The sequence below is a fragment of the Nomascus leucogenys genome, chromosome 8 (genome assembly GCF_006542625.1).
Source record: "Nomascus leucogenys isolate Asia chromosome 8, Asia_NLE_v1, whole genome shotgun sequence".
Classification (NCBI taxonomy): Eukaryota; Metazoa; Chordata; class Mammalia; order Primates; family Hylobatidae; genus Nomascus; species Nomascus leucogenys.
In genome coordinates, this window is record NC_044388.1 from 64,711,374 (window position 1) to 64,728,555 (window position 17,182).

General features: G+C 47.1%; 1 protein-coding gene across 1 annotated transcript in view; it reads left to right on the forward strand.

The window, feature by feature from the left end:
- Window positions 1-17,182, forward strand: part of GMPR (guanosine monophosphate reductase) — a 58,337-nt gene that overhangs the window by 11,374 nt on the left and 29,781 nt on the right. The window contains exons 3-4 of the mRNA XM_003263539.3: window positions 372-455; window positions 4,626-4,799. Coding sequence (XP_003263587.1) covers window positions 372-455; window positions 4,626-4,799 — 258 coding nt within the window. The remainder of the gene's footprint in view (window positions 1-371; window positions 456-4,625; window positions 4,800-17,182) is intronic.

A 17,182-nucleotide genomic window follows, 5' to 3' on the forward strand; every position in this document is an offset into this window, starting at 1 on the left:
CCTGCTGCCTGGTTTTCTCTTTGGACCATCTGTGCTGCTTTTGGCCTAATAATATAGGTGTGGGTGGGAGCCTGGGTGGGCTGGGCAGGGCTCTGAGAATTCTCTTTTATCCTTCTCCTGCCTTCTGGCAGAGCCTCCCTAGTCCTGAATGCGGTATTGTCTAACCAGATTAGAATGGGAAACAGGGTATTATGATTTCAATGGTTGTACCTTTGTCTGGCTTTGGCTGCTAGGAGCATATTCAAAGCAAATTAAGCATGGATGGCAGGAACACTGATGCCTTTGTCTTGTTGGATCACCACCTCCAGATGGAGGAGGGAGGGGGGCTCTCACTTGGCTTCCCATCCTAATGGTGTTGTTTTGTTTCCTAGCACTCCATGTTTACAGCAATTCATAAGCATTACTCCCTGGATGACTGGAAGCTCTTTGCCACAAATCACCCAGAATGCCTGCAGGTACGACTACAGCCTGGTTATCAATTACTAGTGTTGCAGGGGGAACAAAATCTTCAGAGCTGTCAAGAGGATTTCAGTCAGTAGCAGAGAGACATCGAGAGTTTGGTGTTTCTCTAGCCCTGTGCCATTGCCAGGGATTTGCTGAGAAAACTTGTTTCCATATTGTATTATTAAAATACTAGGATTTATCTGTAAGAAATGTCTGTTTTCCCTTGAAAGATGAAGTGTTATATCCCAAGAGCTTGGGGAAGACCTGTGTTTCCTACCGGGTAATTCAAGGTAGATCCAGTCTTTTGGCTGTAGAGAAAACTTCTGAGTATAACAAGGTGTTTTAGAGTTGAGTAAACACCCAACAGGATGGCTGTCATCAAAAAGACAGATAATAGCCAGGCACCGTGGGTCATGCCTGTAATCCCAGCACTTTGGGAGGCTGAGGTGGGAGGACTGCTTGAACCCAGGAGTTCAAGGCCAGCCTGGTCAACATAGTGAGACCCCCATTTCTATTAAAAAAAAGACAATAAATGTTGAGGATGTGGAGGAACTGGAACCCTTATTCACTGCTGAGAATGGAAAATGGTACAGCTGCTTTGGAAAACAGTTGTCAGTTCCTGGAATGTTAAACATTAGAGTTTCCATGTGACCCAGCAATTCCATTTCTAGGTGTAGACTCAACAGAAATTAACATATTTCCACAGAAAAAGTTGTACATGAATGTTCATAGCAGCGTTATTCATAATAGCCCAAAAGTAGACACAACCCAAATGTTTATCAGTGGGTGAAAGGACAAACAATATAAGGTATATCCATACAGTGAAATATTGTTCAGCCGTAAGAAGGAGTCAAGGTCTGATACAGGCTACAGCATGGACGAACCTTGAGGACATTTCACTAAGTGAAAAGGCCAGATGCAGCCCGGCACGGTGGCTTATGCCTGTAATCCCAGAACTTTGGGAGGCCTAGTCGGGTGGATCACCTGAGGTTGGGAGTTCGAGTCCAACCTGCCCAACATGGAGAAACCCTGTCTTTACTAGAAATACAAAATTAGCCGTGTGTGGTGGCGCATGCCTTTAATCCCAGCTACTCAGGAAGCTGAGGCAGGAACATTGCTTTAACCCAGGAGGTGGAGGTTGCGGTTAGCCACGATTGTGCCATTGCACTCCAGCCTGGGCAATGAGAGCGAAACTCTGTCTCAGAAAAGAAAAGGCCACACGCAAAGGCCAGAGCATCTATGATCCTATTTCTAGGAAATGTCCAGAATAGGCAAATCTAAGTCATAAAATAGATTAGTGGCCTGAGGGGCTGAGGAAGTGTGGGAGGGAGTGTGGTTAAGGGGTATGAGACTTTCTTTGGGAGGATTATGAAAATGTTCTAAAATCGATCATGATGGTTACAGAACTCTAAATATACTAAAAATCATTGAATTGTGCATGTTGAATGGGTGAATTGTATGGTATGTCATTATATTTCAAAAAGCTGTTAAAAAAAAAACAACAGAAAGCCTTGCTGCAACATGCCTGCACTTGCTCCTGCCACATTCAGGTGGTTCTGAGCTGAAGCCACAGACAGGTCTCCGTGGGTTAGAGGTGTTCCCTGCTGGTCAGATCATTTATGATTGGAAAATGACTTCAGATCGTACCATTTTCAAGGTCTCACTGGCTTTTTGTGGTTGTTGTCACTGTGCTTTAATTATGTGGATTTTGATTAGTGAAAAAGTGGTTTTGGAGATAAAATAATTCTGACTCAATAGTAAGTCCTTCATTTTTGCCATATTGTGTTCAAGTGAATTGTGCTTGTTTTCGCTTTCTTCTGTTTTTCCCTATAATAAGTTTGGGAATAATGATTTTCTTTTTTTCTTTTTCTCAGACCTCCCTCCAAACTTCTTTTATTTTTTTTTGTTTGAGGCAGAGTTTTGCTCTTGTCACCCAGACTGGAGTGCAGTGGCGTGATCTCTGCTCACTGCAACCCCATCTCCCGGGTTCAAGTGGTTTTCCTGCCTCAGCCTCCTGAGTAGCTGGGATTACAGGTGCGCACCACCTAGCCCGGCTAAATTTTTGTATTTTTAGTAGAGACAAGGTTTCACCATGTTGGCCTCAAATGATCCACCCACCTCGGCCTCCTGAAGTGCTGGGATTATAGGCATGAGCCACCACGCCCGGCCTCCCTCCACCTTCTTTAAGGGAGTTTTTGGCAATGTATTGTTAATTGGAACTGTGGCTTTCCTTACCAAGTGTGATACATCGACTTACTACACAGCCCGCCACCAAATAAAAGGCAAATTCAAAAGGGATAATGTTAAAAACTTAGTAGCAGTGAGAGAAGGCAACCGGTCTCAAGCTGCATATAGTGTACTTAAGCAGAAATGAAGTAAGATAAAAAAAAGCAGAGCGCAGAGCTCTAGTGGGTGGGAGAGTGGGCTTGTGTGGATTGGGCTGGCACAGGGCAGAGCTGTGAGCCACGAGGCCCAGGCGTGAATGCACAGAGAAGGCTGGAGTAAATATGTGTCATGTTAACCATGAGCTCACACTCAGTCTCTGTGCTGTAGCTACATTGTTATGATTTGGGGGAATAACATAAAGGATATTAAGATAGGTCACTCATATGGCCCAGGGTTTATAGAGTTAAAATATAAACAATCCATGTCTTAGTTTCACTAAGGCACAAATTAGTGAAAACAAGTCCTTTCCCAAGGGGCAGATGTTCAGAGAAGGGAGAGGTATGAGGTTCAAGGGCACTGGTGGAAGTTAAGGGACAAGGGTGTTACTAGGAGAGGATGTGGTGGCTTCAGATTTAAACATGTACAAGTGTAGTTGTGAAAGATCATGTCAGGCTTCTTTTCACACCGTGGGAAATTTTATCCCTTTAATAGGAAAACAGATTTGCAGTTCTGTGTATAGGTTGAGATTTGCATGCTGTATTAGGCTGTTCTTGCATTGCTTTAGATAAATGCCTGAAACTGGGTAACTTATAAAGAAAAGAGTTCTGATTGGCTAATGGTTCTGCAGGCTGTACAGGAAGCATAGTGCCACCCATCTGCTTTTGGGAAGGCCTTGGGAAGCTTCCAATCATGGTGGAAGGCGAAGTGGGAGAGAGAAAGAGAGGGTGGGAGGTCACACACTTTTAATCACCAGATCTCCTGTGAACTCAGACGGAGAGATCACCAAGGGGATGGCCCAAGCCATTCATAAGGGATCCACCCCCATGACCCATACACCTCCCACCAGACCCCACCTCCAGCACTCGGGATCATATTTCAACATGAGATTTGGGTGAGGACAATATCCAAACTATGTCACATGCTGCACTATTATTTTATTGGGAGTGAAAATAAAAATAGTAAAGAGTTTTTAAGAGGCATTTCAGATCTCTTCCCCTCTCTTGCTCCCCAAGCAAGGTGCTCAGGGTGAAGGCCACAGCTTTCATGTGGGGAAACCTGAGTTGATTGGCTATTTCTCCTTCCTGGAAACTTCCTAGTTCTTGCTCATTGTCCTCCCTTGAGTTTCCCTGCTATGATACCATCATGCCGGTAGTTATTATTTTATTTTTGGCGGGGGGTGGTGGCGGATGGAATCTCGTTATGTTGCCCAGACTGGAGTGCAATGGCGCCATCTCGGCTCACTGCAACCTCTGCCCCCCAGGTTCAAGCTATTCTCCTGCCTCAGCCTCCCAAGGAGCAGGGATTACAGGCACCTGCCACCACGCCTGGCTAATTTTTGTATTTTTAGTAGAGATAGAGTTTCAACATGTTGGCCAGGCTGGTCTTGAACTCCTGACCTCAGGTGATCCACCTGCCTCGGCCTCTCAAAGTGCTGGGATTACAGGCATGAGCCACCACACTTGGCTAATTTTTGTATTCTTAGTAGACACGGGGTTTCACCATGTTGGCCAGGCTGGTCTCAAACTCCTACCTCAGGTGATCTGCCCGCCTTGGCCTCGCAAAGTGCTAGGATTACAGCATAAGCCACCGTGCCTGGCCAAAGTTTAGATAATTTAATGAATGAATTCCCTTTACCTCTGCTGTTGCATGTGTCTTGAGCAGGTGCACTGTGCATTTGATTAGGGTAGACCAAAAAGGGTTGTTTTACTGTCTCAGAATAGGTGCATAAATAGGGGCAGGGTCTGATGTCTGAATGCTACTGTTTATGCCTGTCTTCTTGGTTTATTTTGGTGCAGCATGTAGCCGTGAGTTCAGGCAGTGGGCAGAACGATCTGGAAAAGATGACCAGCATCCTGGAAGCTGTGCCACAGGTTAAATTTATTTGCCTGGATGTGGCCAATGGGTATTCAGAACATTTTGTGGAATTCGTGAAACTCGTCCGTGCCAAATTTCCTGAACACACTATTATGGTAAGTACAGTAGAACATTACGGTAGAACATTCTCAAGATGGGGAAGCCATGAGGGAGTTGTTCAGTGTGTCGGGGGAGCTATATTCTCTTCAGAGCTTTTGGTGCCTCTTTAGTCAAAGATTAATTGAGGATCATTTGGGAAAGGATAGGTAGCCGCTGTGGAAGATCTGAAAACTAGCTTTCCTGTATAAAAAAATAAAATCCCGGCCGGGCGCGGTGGCTCACGCTTGTAATCCCAGCACTTTGGGAGGCGGAGGCGGGCGGATCACGAGGTCAGGAGATCGAGACCGCAGTGAAACCTCTTCTCTACTAAAAAATACAAAAAAATTAGCCGGGTGTGGTGGCGGGCGCCTGTAGTCCCAGCTACTCGGAGAGGCTGAGGCAGGAGAATGGCGTGAACCCAGGAGGCGGAGCTTGCAGTGAGCCGAGATTGCGCCACTGCACTCCAGCCTGGGCGACAGAGCGAGACTCCGTCTCAAGAAAAAATAAAAAAAATGAAATCCCCATCAACTTCATAGGATGTTGGCTCCAATTTTTCCTAAGTATCATCACGTTTCTTAATATCTGATACTTATTTTTTTTTTTTGAAGGAGTCTCACTTTGTCACCCAGGCTGGAGTGCAGTGGGGCAATCTTGGCTCACTGCAACCTATGCCTTCCAGGTTCAAGGAATTCTTGTACCGCAGCCTCACAAGTGGCTGGGATTATGGGTGCCCGCCACCATGCCCGGCTAATTTTTTTGTATTTTTAGTAGAGACGGGGTTGCACCATGTTGGCCAGGCTGGTCTTGAACTCCTGACCTCAGGTGATCCGCCCACCTTGATCTCCCAAAGTGCTGAGATTACAGGTGTGAGCCACCACACTTGGCCCCATATGATACCTTTAAAAGGGGTTTGTATTACTTCTTAAGAGAGTGTATTTTAAGATTGAAAACGTGACTGGGTTGGAGTGTCACATATGTAGGTCCTCCATGTCCCACCCCTACTGCCAGCAGGAAACTCCGCTGTAGGAGTTCGGAGTCCACGTTATGAACATTTCACGACCATCTACTATCGATGGTGAATTGGTCGGTGGTGTCTTTTATGTAGGAGCTTTGTTTCTTGACTTTTCCTGTATTTTCCTAATTATTTGCACCTTACCTAGTTAGAATGTAGATTTGTGACTTTTGGGAAAGATGGATTGGCAGAAAAAGGGATTTAGCAGTTCTAGAGTACAACTTGGGCTTTTGCAAAAACCTGTATTGTAATTATGCAAGTCTTTGCTAATTCTAATTATGATGGCACATACTGATCGACCACTAGATAATTTACTTAACCCTTCCTTTTTTGAATTTGGAACTTCGTTTCTTCTCATGTATGTCATCATTGTAAGAAAGTTGGGAGGAAGGAATTGTTATGGAGTAAAGTCTTCTGTTAAAGGACTTCCAAGTATTGTTAAGTATTTTTATGCTTTTCAAACACATAACAAGAAAGGATCAAGAATTGTTCCCAGCTGGGCGCAGTGGCCCACAACTGTAACCCCAGCACTTTGGGAGGCTGAGGCGGGTGGATCACCTGAGGTCAGGAATTTCAGACCAGCCTGGCCAACATGGTGAAATGTCGTCTCTACTAAAAATACAAAAATTAACCGGCTGTGATGGCGGGCACCTGTAATCCCAGCTACTCAGGAGGCTGAGGCAGGAGAATCTCTTGAACCCAGGGGGTGAAGGTTGCAGTGAGCCGAGATCACGCCACTGCACTCCAGCCTGGGCAACAGAGGGAGACTGTCTCAAAAAAAAAAAAAAAAAAAAAAAAAAAAAAGAATTGGCCAGGTTCAGTGGCTCATGCCTGTAATCCTGGCACTTTGGGAGGCCGAGGTGGGTGGATCATGAGGTCAAGAGTTCAAGACCAGCCTGGCCAAGATGGTGAAACCCTGTCTCTACTTAAAAAAAAAAAAAAAATTAGCCAGGCGTAGTGGCAGGCAACTGTAATCCCAGCTACTTGGGAGGCTGAGGCAGAGAATCGCTTGAACCTGGGAGGCAAAGGTGGCAGTGAGCCGAGATCTCACCACTGCACTCTAGCCTGGGAGATAGAGTGAGACTCTGTCTCAACAACAAAATTGTTCCAAGGTCAACCAGCTGTACCACTGTTAGGAGTGGGTTGGGAAATAGAAAAATTCACTTTGTTCTCTGTAATAGAGCAGCCAACTTGTTTTTGATGTTTGTTGAATACTGTTAAATAATAAGAAATGTATGTGTTTATTGGTCTCAGCCCTTGGTTCTTGAGAAGGGTACTAAGAATCTTTTTGTTCTAACATTTGGTTATTGATCCTGATTGCTGACACAGAGCTTTTAGAACTTTTGTAATTTTCAGTGATGACAGCACCTGGTACAGAGCTTCTGAAGCCCTTGGGACTTCCTGGGTGGTAGGGGTAGCTTTTGTTCTATTTAATCTTTGACCCTGGTTCCTGACACATCACTCCACTCCGAAATCTCTTGGGATTTCCTGGGTGATAGCAGCACAGCTGTTCTTGTCCTAATGTGTCTAGAATTGGTGGGTTCTTGGTCTCCCTGACTTCAAGAATGAAGCCGTGGACCCTCGCGGTGGGTTACAGCTCTTAAGGTGACGCGTGCTGGAGTTTGTTCCTTCTGATGTTTGGCTGTGTTCGGAGTTTCTTCCTTCTTAGTGGGTTCGTGATTTGGCTGGCTCAGGAGTGAAGCTGCAGACCTTCACAATGAGTGTTACAGCTCTATAAGGCAGCACTTCTGGAGTTATTCGTTCTTCCTGGTGGGCTCATGGTCTCACTGGCTTCAGGAATGAAGCTGCAGACCTTCATGATGAGTGTCATAGCTTATAAAAGCAATGTGGACCCAAAGAGTGAGCAGTAGCAAGATTTAGTGCAAAGAGTGAAAAAACAAAGCTTCCACAATGTAGAAGCAGACCCAAGCAGGTTGCTACTATTGGCTCGGGCAGCCTGCTTTTATTCTCTTATCTGGCCCCACCCACATCCTGCTGATTGGTGTATTTACAATCCCTTAGCTAGACATAAAGGTTCTCCACCTCCCCACCAGATTAGCTAGATACAGAGTGTCAACTGATGCATTCACAAACCCTGAGCTAGACAAAGAGTGCTAATTGGTGTGTTTACAAACCTTGAGCTAGATACAGAGTGCTGATTGGTGTATCTACAATCCCTGAGCTAGACAAAGATTCTCCACATCCCCACCAGACTCAGGAGCCCAGCTGGCTTCACCTAGGGGATCCCGCACTGGGGCTACAGGTGGAGCTACCTACTAGTCCCGTGCCTTGCTCCCGCACTTCTCAGCCCTTGGGTGGTTGATGGGACTGGGCGCCGTGGAGCAGGGGGCGACACTCGTCGGGGGCTCGGGCCACACAGGAGCCCACGGATGGGTTGGGAGGCTCAGGCATGGCAGGCTGCAGGTCCTGAGCCCTGCCCCGCAGGGAGGCAGCTAAGGCCCGGCGAGAAATCGAGCGCAGTGCCAGTGGGCCGGCACTGGTGGGAGACCCAGTACACCCTCTGCAGCCGCTGGCCCAGGTGCTAAGCCCCTCATTGTCTGGGGCCGGCGGCTGCTCAGAGTGTGGGGCCCGTCAAGCCCACACCCACCCGGAACTCCAGCTGGCCCGCAAGCGCCGTGTGCAGCCCCGGTTCCCACTCGCGCCTCTCCCTCCGCACCTCCCTGCAAGCTGAGGGAGCCGGCTCCGGCCTTGGCCAGCCCAGAAAGGGACTCCCACAGTGCAGTGGTGGGCTGAAGGCCTCCTCAAGTGCCGCCAAAGTGGGAGCCCAGGCAGAGGAGGCGCCGAGAGCGAGCGAGGGCTGACCTCTCACTAACAAGGCTACTCTTAATGGGCTCCTGCGTGGGGGTTGGTCACCAGATAGACCAAGCCATGATTAGAAGCTTGGAGCTTCTGGCTCCATCCTCCATTTTCCAGAGAGGGGAGAGGGCTGGAAGTAGAGTTAATAATCCATTATGCCTCCTTGACGAGGCCTTGACAAGTATGGGGTTTTGAAAGCTTTGTGGCTGGTAACACGTCTACATGCCTGGAGGGTGGCAGACCCGAGCTCTGTGGGGACAGCAGCTCCTGCACTCTGGACTCTTCCAGACCTCACCCTATGTCTCGCTTCATCAGGCTGTTCATCTGTATCCATCATAGCCTTTATTAATATGATAAACTGGTAAACATTCCATAAGTGGTAATCCTTTATGTCTTTTGATCTTCTTTTTCTTGATAGTATATTTGAGATTCACCACGTTGCTTTATGTCAGCTGTATATATATATATTCCTTGGTTACTGGAGCTCATCATTAATATCATTTCCTAGATACCTCACTTGCTCTTTTTCCTTCTCTTTACTTTCCAGCTGGTTGTATTGCTGTTAAAGTCACTCCTTAATGCTCTTTGTCTGAGTCTGTTTGGTCTGCTATCATAAAATACCATAAACTGACTGGTGTATAAACAACAGAAAGTTGCTCACAGTTCTGGAGGCTGGAATTCCAAAATCAAGGTGTTGGCTGATTTAGTGTCTAGTTTCACCGTTCCTCATAGGTGGTGCCTTCTTGCTGCATCTTCATATAGTGGAAGAGGCATACAGGCTCCTTGGAACCTCTCTTGTGAGGGTACTAATCCCATTCATGAAGGCTGCACCCTTATGACCTAATCACCTCCCAAAGGCCCTGCCTCCTAATGCCATTGGCTTGAAGATTCAGTTTCAGCATAGGAATTTTTGGGGACACAAACATTCAGCCCATAGCACCCCAGAAGTCAGCATGGGCACATGAGCTGAGTCACACCGGGGAAGTCGCATTCTTTCTCAATCTCACTTTCCTCACCTGTGAAAAGGAGATTGAGGATCCTCGTGGCTGGAGAATGACTCAGGCTCAGATGGGATGCTGTTTGGTAACAGCGCAACCTTCACTGGCATTTGCTCGTCTCTGGTGAGTGTCGTCAAGGGCAGATGCTCTGAGAACTGAGTCAGAGATGGAGAAGAAAGATGGAGGGTAATGTGGGGTTTGTTTTAAGAAGAGAGAGAAAATGTGTTACTCTTTAAAATGACAAGTGATAGCAGAAATGCATTAGTGCTCCCAAGCTGTCCGTTACATTCTCCAAACTGGAGCTGCTGTGGGGTGTAGTTCACAGCTGGGCCTGCTGAGTACTGTGAGCTGCCTGTTGGACAGCCTAGAGAGCCTGCATGTCACCTCTGAAGGACAAAGATCAGGGAGGAGGGAAGTGCAGGAAGGAGGGGGCTGGGTAAGACGAGGGAAAAGGTGTTGTTGCCAGTGCAGAACTTAGGAGTTGCTATGGGGGAGTTTACTGGGAGGGAGGAGATGGGTTCAGAGTTCCCACAGCTGTCTGGGAAGCCACTAACAGCGAGGCCCTCTCCAGCATCTGCTGGCTGGCTGGCCCAGGGGTATGTTTTCATTGCTCTTGTTGGTGTCCCCAGCAATGAACAGGAGACTTTGGCAAGGTAGGTGTTTATTCTTAAGCTGTTCTGTGCCTGCACTGACCCTTGAAATCTGTGATTCATTTGGAAACCTCCAATACTTTTATGTCCTTGGTTTTTGGTGTTTTTGAAACATAATTTCTTACGGCTTTTGGAGGCATTGTGAAGACGCATTCACATTTATCCAGTGTTTTGGAACTGAATGATGTAATATGGGGGCTGAGTGTTATGGAATGGAGTGTTATTACGATCGTTACCATACAGTGAACAGAAAGGATGCTCGCAAATGTTCCGGGAAAAAGCTGGCAGTTCCCGGCCACTGCACCAGGAGTGAGGGCTTGTCGCTACCTGCTCCCAGTTTCTCCTGTTTTTTTTTTCTTGCCTTTTTTCATGCGCGTCCGTGTGAAGAGACCACCAAACAGGCTTTGTGTGAGCAACATGGCTGTTTATTTCACCTGGGTGCAGGCGGGCTGAGTCCGAAAAGAGAGTCAGCGAAGGGAGACAGGGGTGGGGCCGTTTTATAGGATTTGGGTAGGTAAAGGAAAATTACAGTAAAAGGGGGGTTGGGTTGTTCTCTGGCGGGCAGAGTGGGGGCCACAAGGTGCTCAGTAGGGGAGCTTTTGAGCCAGGATGAGCCAGGAGAAGGAATTTCACAAGGCAATGTCATCAGTTAAGGCAGGAACAGGCCATTTTCACTTCTTTTGTGGTGGAATGTCATCAGTTAAGGAACCGGCCATCTGGATGTGTACCTGCAAGTCACAGGGGATATGATGGCTTAGCTTGGGCTCAGAGGCCTGACATTCCTGTCTTCTTATATTAATAAGAAAAATAAAACGAAATAGTGGTAAAGTGTTGGGATGGTGAAAATTTTTGGGGGTGGTATGGAGAGATAATGAGCGATGTTTCTCAGGGCTGCTTCGAGCGGGATTAGGGGCGGTGTGGGAACCTGGAGTGGGAGAGATTAAGCTGAAGGAAGATTTTGTGGTAAGGGGTGATATTGTGGGACTGTTAGAAGAAACATTTGTCATTTAGAATTATTGGTGATGGCCTGGATACGATTTTGTATGAATCGAAAAACTAAACGGAATAAGAGAAGGAGAAAAACAGGTATTAAAGGTCTAAGAATTGGGAGGACCTAGGACATCTAATTAGAGTGCCTAAGGAAATTCAGCATAGTCCTGTCAACAAAGATTATTTATTTACTTCAAGAGTTAAGAGTGGCAGTTTGGGGATAGCACCAGGAGATATCAGCTGTGATGGCTTGGAGAAACAGTGTAAACCGGCAGTGTAAACAAGAGCAGGGCATGTATGAGTAATTGAGAACGGTGAATAGGAGTATGACTAGACAGAAGATAGTAGGGATGACAAGTTTTTTGGGGGGCACAGTCTAAGTTGGTGTGGTGTCTGGAATGAGACTGGGGCCTAATAAAAAGGAGCATCTATACAGGAGCTCAAATAGGCTGTACTTTGTAGCATTCTGAGGACAGGTCTGACTTCTGAGAAGGGAAAGTGGTAAAAGTATTGTCCAGTCCTTTTTAAGTTGGTGGCTGAGCTTGGTGAGGTGTGTTTTTAAAAGACCTTTAGTCCATTCTACTTTTCTTGAAGACGGAGGACCGTAAGGCATGTAAAAGTTTCAGTGAATACTAAGAGCCTGAAAAACTGCTTGTCTGATTTGACTAATAAAGGCTGGTCTGTTATCAGACTGTATAGGTAGGAAGGCTAAACTGAGGAATTATGTCTGACAGAAGGGAAGAAATGACTGCGGTGGCCTTCTCAGACCCTGTAGGAAAGGACTCTACTTATCCAGTGAAAGTGTCTAACTAGACTAAGAGGTATTTTAGTTATCTGACTTGGGGCATGTTGAGTGAAGCTAATTTGCCAGTCCTGGGTGGGGGCAAATCCTCGAGCTTGATGTGTAGGGAAGGGAGGGGGCCTGAATAATCCTTGAGGAGTAGTAGAATAGCAGATGGAACACTGAGAATTTATTTCCTTGAGGATAGATTTCTACGATGGAAAGAATATGAGAAGTTCTAAGAGGCAGGCTAGTGGCTTGTACTATAGCATAGCCTGCCTTTGCTGGTGTGTGGCGATTAGGCCTGGTGGAACTGCCATCAATAAATCAAGCGTGATCAGGGTAAGGAACGGGAAAGAAGGAAATATGGGGAAATGGGGTGAATGTCAGGTGGATCAGAGAGATACGGTCATGGGGGTCAGATGTGGTATCAGGAATAATGTGGGAGGCCAGATTGAAGTCCGGGCCAGGAACAATGGTAATTGTGGGACTTAACGAAGAGTGAGTACAGCTGAAGGAGCTGGGGAGCAGAAAGTATATGCATCAGGTATGAGGAAGAAAATAGATTTTGGAAGTTATGAGAAATGTAGAGAGTAAGTTGAGCATAGTTTGTGATTTTGAGGGTCTCTAAAAGTATTAGGGCGCAGCAGCCACTGCATGGAGACATGAGGGCTAGGCTAAAACAGTAAGGTCAAGTTGTTTGGACAGAAAGGCTACAGGGTGCGGTCCTGGCTCTTGTGTAAGAATTCTGACCACACTAGCCATACCTAGGAAGGAAAGTTGTTGTTTTGTAAGGGATTGAGGTTTGGGAGATTAATCGGACACGATCAGCAGGGAGAGCACGTGTGTTTTTATGAGCATTATGCTTAGATAGGTAACAGATAAGGAAGAAATTTGGGCTTGACTGAAGTAATGGGGGCTGTTTGTGAAGCCTTGCGGCAGTACAGCCCAGGTAATTTGCTGAGCCTAATGAGTGTCAGGGTCAGTCTAAGTGAAAGCGAAGAGAGGCTGGGATGACAGGTGCAAAGGAATAGTAAAGAAAGCATGTTTGAGATCCAGAACAGAATAATGGACTGTGGAGGGAGGTATTGAGGATAGGAGAATATATGGGTTTGGCACCATGGGGTGGATAGGCAAAACAATTTGGTTGGTAAGGCATAGATCCAGAACTAACTTGTAAGGCTTGTCTGGTTTTAGGACAGGTAAAATGGGGGAATTGTAAGGAGAGTTTATAGGCTTTAAAAGGCCATGCTGTAGCAGGTGAGTGATAACAGGCTTTAGTCCTTTTAAAGCATGCTGTGGGATGGGATCTTGGCATTGAGTGGGGTAAGGGTGATTAGGTTTTAATGAGATGGTAAGGGGTGCATGATCGGTCACCAAGGAGGGAGTAGAGGTATCTTATATTTGTGGGTTAAGGTGGGGGGATAAAAGAGGAGGAACAAAGGAGGCTTTGGATTGGGAAGAAGGGCGGCAATGAGATGTAGCTGTAATCCAGGAATAGTCAGGGAAGCAGATAATTTGTTAAAGTGTATCGGCCTAATAAGGGAACTGGGCAGGTGGGGATAACTAAAAAGGAGTGCTTAAAAGAGTATTGCCTAAGTTGGCACTAGAGTTGGGGAGGTTTAGAAGCCTGACCATCAATAGCTACAACAGTTATGGAGGCAAGGGAAACAGGCCCTTGAAAAGAAGGTAATGTGGAGTGGGTAGCCTCCGTATTGATTAAGAAGGGGACAGACTTACCCTCTACTGTGAGAGTTACGCGAAGCTCGGCGTCCATGATGGTCTAGGGGGCTTCTGAGGTGATCGAGCAGCGTCAGTCTTCAGCCGCTAAGCCAAGAAGATCTGGGAAGCAGTTAGAGAGCCTTGGGCCAGAGTTCCAGGGGCTCTGGGAGTGGCTGCCACGTGAGTTAGTCGGATTTCCAGTAGGGTCCCACACAGATGGGACGCGGCTTAGGAGGAATCCCGGGCTGCGGGCATTCCTTGGCCTGGTGGCCAGATTTCTGGCACTTGTAGCAAGCTCCTGGGGGTGGAGGTTCTGGAGGAACGCCTGGCCACTGCGGTTCAGGCGTTTGGAAGTTCTCATATGCTGGAGATGTGGCTGGGGTTTGTCTCACAGTGGAGGCAAGGAATTGCAACTGTTTTCTATTATTGTACACCTTGAAGGCGAGGTTAATTAAATCCTGTTGTGGGGTTTGAGGGCCGGAATTTAATTTTTGGAATTTTATTTAATGTCGGGAACAGATTGGGTAATAAAATGTATTTTGAGAATAAGACGGCCTTTTGACCTTTTAGGGTCTAGGGCTGTAAAGTGTCTCAGGGTTGCTGCCAAACAAGTCATGAACTGGGCTGGATTTTTATATTTGATGAAAAAGAGCCTAAACGCTATCTGATTTGGGATAAAGAAATAGGAGCATTAACCTTGACTATGCCTTTAGCTCCAGCCACCTTTTTAAGAGTAAATTGCTGGGCAGGTTGGGGAGGGCTAGTCACGGAACGAAACTGTAAGCCGGACCAGGTGTGAGGAGGGGAGGTGATAAAAGGATTATAGGGTGGAGGAGCGGAGGCTGAGGAAGAATTGGGACCTAGCTCGGCCTGGCGAGGAGCAGCCTGGGGAGGAGGGGAGAGGTCAGATGGGTCTGTAGAAAAGGAAGATTAGAAAGACTCAGCGACGCTTGGGGTTGGGACTGAGGGGACAGGTGGGAGGGAAAGAAGGAGGATCTGGGAGGAATTGCATTGGGAACAGAGACTAGGAAGGGACCACTGTGTAAAAGAATGCCTGGGCGTCAGGCACCTCAAACCATTTGCCCATTTAAGACAAGAATTATTTAGATCTTATAGGATGGAAAAATTGAAAGTGCCATTTCTGGCTATTTGAAACTACTGTTGAGCTTGTATTGGGGTCAAGCGGCATTGCAGAAGAAAATAAGACGCTTAGATTTTAGGTCAGGTGAGAGTTGAAGAGGTTTTAAGTTTTTGAGGACACAGGCTAAGGGAGAAGAAGGAGGAATGGAGGGTGGAAGGTTGCCCATAGTGAAGGAAGCAAGCCTAGAGAAAAGAGAGTAGAGACACGGAGGGAAGGGGTTCGGGGGTTCTTATCTTCCAGAAAAGCGGGAAAGGGGTTGGGGTGTGGAAATAAGGGGTTGGGGCGCAGAGATAAGAGGTCGGGGCATGGAAATAGGGGATGGGGCGCAGAGATAAGAGATTGGGGTGCAGAAATAAGGGATGGGGCGCAGAGATAAGAGGTCGGGGCACAGAAATAAGGGATTGGGGTGCAGAGATAAGAGGTTGGGGCACGGAAAGAAGGGATTGGGGCGCAGAGATACAAGAGGTTGGGGCACGGAAATAAGGGATTGGGGCACAGAGATACGAGGTTGGGGTACTTGCCCCTGCTCTAGAAAAGCAGGACTTGCCGCTAATAGTGAAGGAGAAGGGGTTGGGGATTTCTTGCCCCCCAGAAAGGCAGAGAAGGGGTAGAGACACGGAGAGAAGGGGTTGGGATACTTGCCCTTTCCCCAGAAAAGCGGGACTTGCTGCTAAGGGTGAAGGACCAAGGCAGGCGTCCCTGCGTGTTCTGACACCTCTGAAACCTGAGTGAATAATCAGAGAGGTGTCCCTGAAATGATTAAACACCAAGGGAAGGCTGCCTTCCCTAGTCTGTGACCGGTGCTGGAGTTTTGGGTCCACGGATAAAACGTGTCTCCTTTGTCTCTACCAGAAAATGAAAGAAATTGAAATTAAAAGAAGGGAGAGATTGAAGTGTGGCGCCAAGATTGAAAGGAGAAAGAGGCTGAGGGATAGTGAGGGAGGTTGGAGAAGAGAGTAAAAAGAGGCCACTTACCGGATTTGAAATTGGTGAGATGTTTCTTGGGCTGGTCGGTCTGTGGACCTGAGGTCGTAGGTGGATCTTTCTCATGGAGCAAAGAGCAGGAGGACAGAGGATTGATCTCCCAAGGGAGGTCCCCTGATCCGAGTCACGGCACCAAATTTCATGTGCGTCCGTGTGAAGAGACCACCAAACAGGCTTTGTGTGAGCAACATGGCTGTTTATTTCACCTGGGTGCAGGCGGGCTGAGTCCGAAAAGAGAGTCAGTGAAGGGAGATAGGGGTGGGGCCGCTTTATAGGATTTGGGTAGGTAAAGGAAAATTATAGTCAAAGGGGGGTTTTCTCGCAGGCAGAGTACAGGTCACAAGGTACTCAGTGGGGGAGCTTTTGAGCCAGGATGAGCCAGGAGAAGGAATTTCAGAAGACAATGTCATCAGTTAAGGCAGGAAGAGGCCATTTTCACTTCTTTTGTGGTGGAATGTCATCAGTTAAGGCAGTAACCGGCCATCTGGATGTGTACGTGCAGGTCACAGGGGATATGATAGCTTAGCTTGGGCTCAGAGGCCTGAAACCTTTCACCTAAGACAGGCCTTGCCACATAGGGGTAGGAGAAGCAGGGATTTTTAGAGAACACCTTTGGCAGAAAAGGTCCTATTGAGGGGCTGGCTGATTGAAGAGTATACCAAGTCCTGTGGCCATTTGCCTGGTGGCTTTCAGGGAGGAAAGAAAATAATGTGTTCTCGGGTACCAGTACTGTGGAAAAAGGCACTAGCACAGACTAGGCACTTTTTTAAAAAAATGTTTGTAGAAACAGAATATTGCAGTGTTGACCAGGCTGATCTCAAACTCCCGACTTCAAGCAATCCTTCTACCTCTGCCTCCTAAAGTGTTGAAATTACAGGCATGAATCACCATACCTGGCCAGAACTTCTTTTCTAGTAACAAATCTTTGGGTAGAGGTAATAGCACCTACTTTTGTTGATGTGAAACTTAGTCCTAGAGAGCTCAGGAAGCCTTCTGAGGGTTACACCACCAGTGAGAGCTGGACCTGGTATTCAGGGCCAGGTGGCTTGTCTGAGCCTGCAAATTTTTGCTATTGTCCCCCACATGTCACCAGTTCAGGCTTGCTGGTGAGAGGTGAAGCCAGCTTGACATTCTGAGTCGAGTGGGGACTTGGAGAACTATTCTGTCTAGCTAGAGGATTGTAAATGCATCAGTCAGTGCTCTGTGTGTAGCTAAAGGTTTGTACATGCAGCAGTCAGCAGTCTGTGTCTAGCTAAAGGATGGTAAATGCTCCAATCAGCACTCTGTAAAAACGCAGCAAGCAGT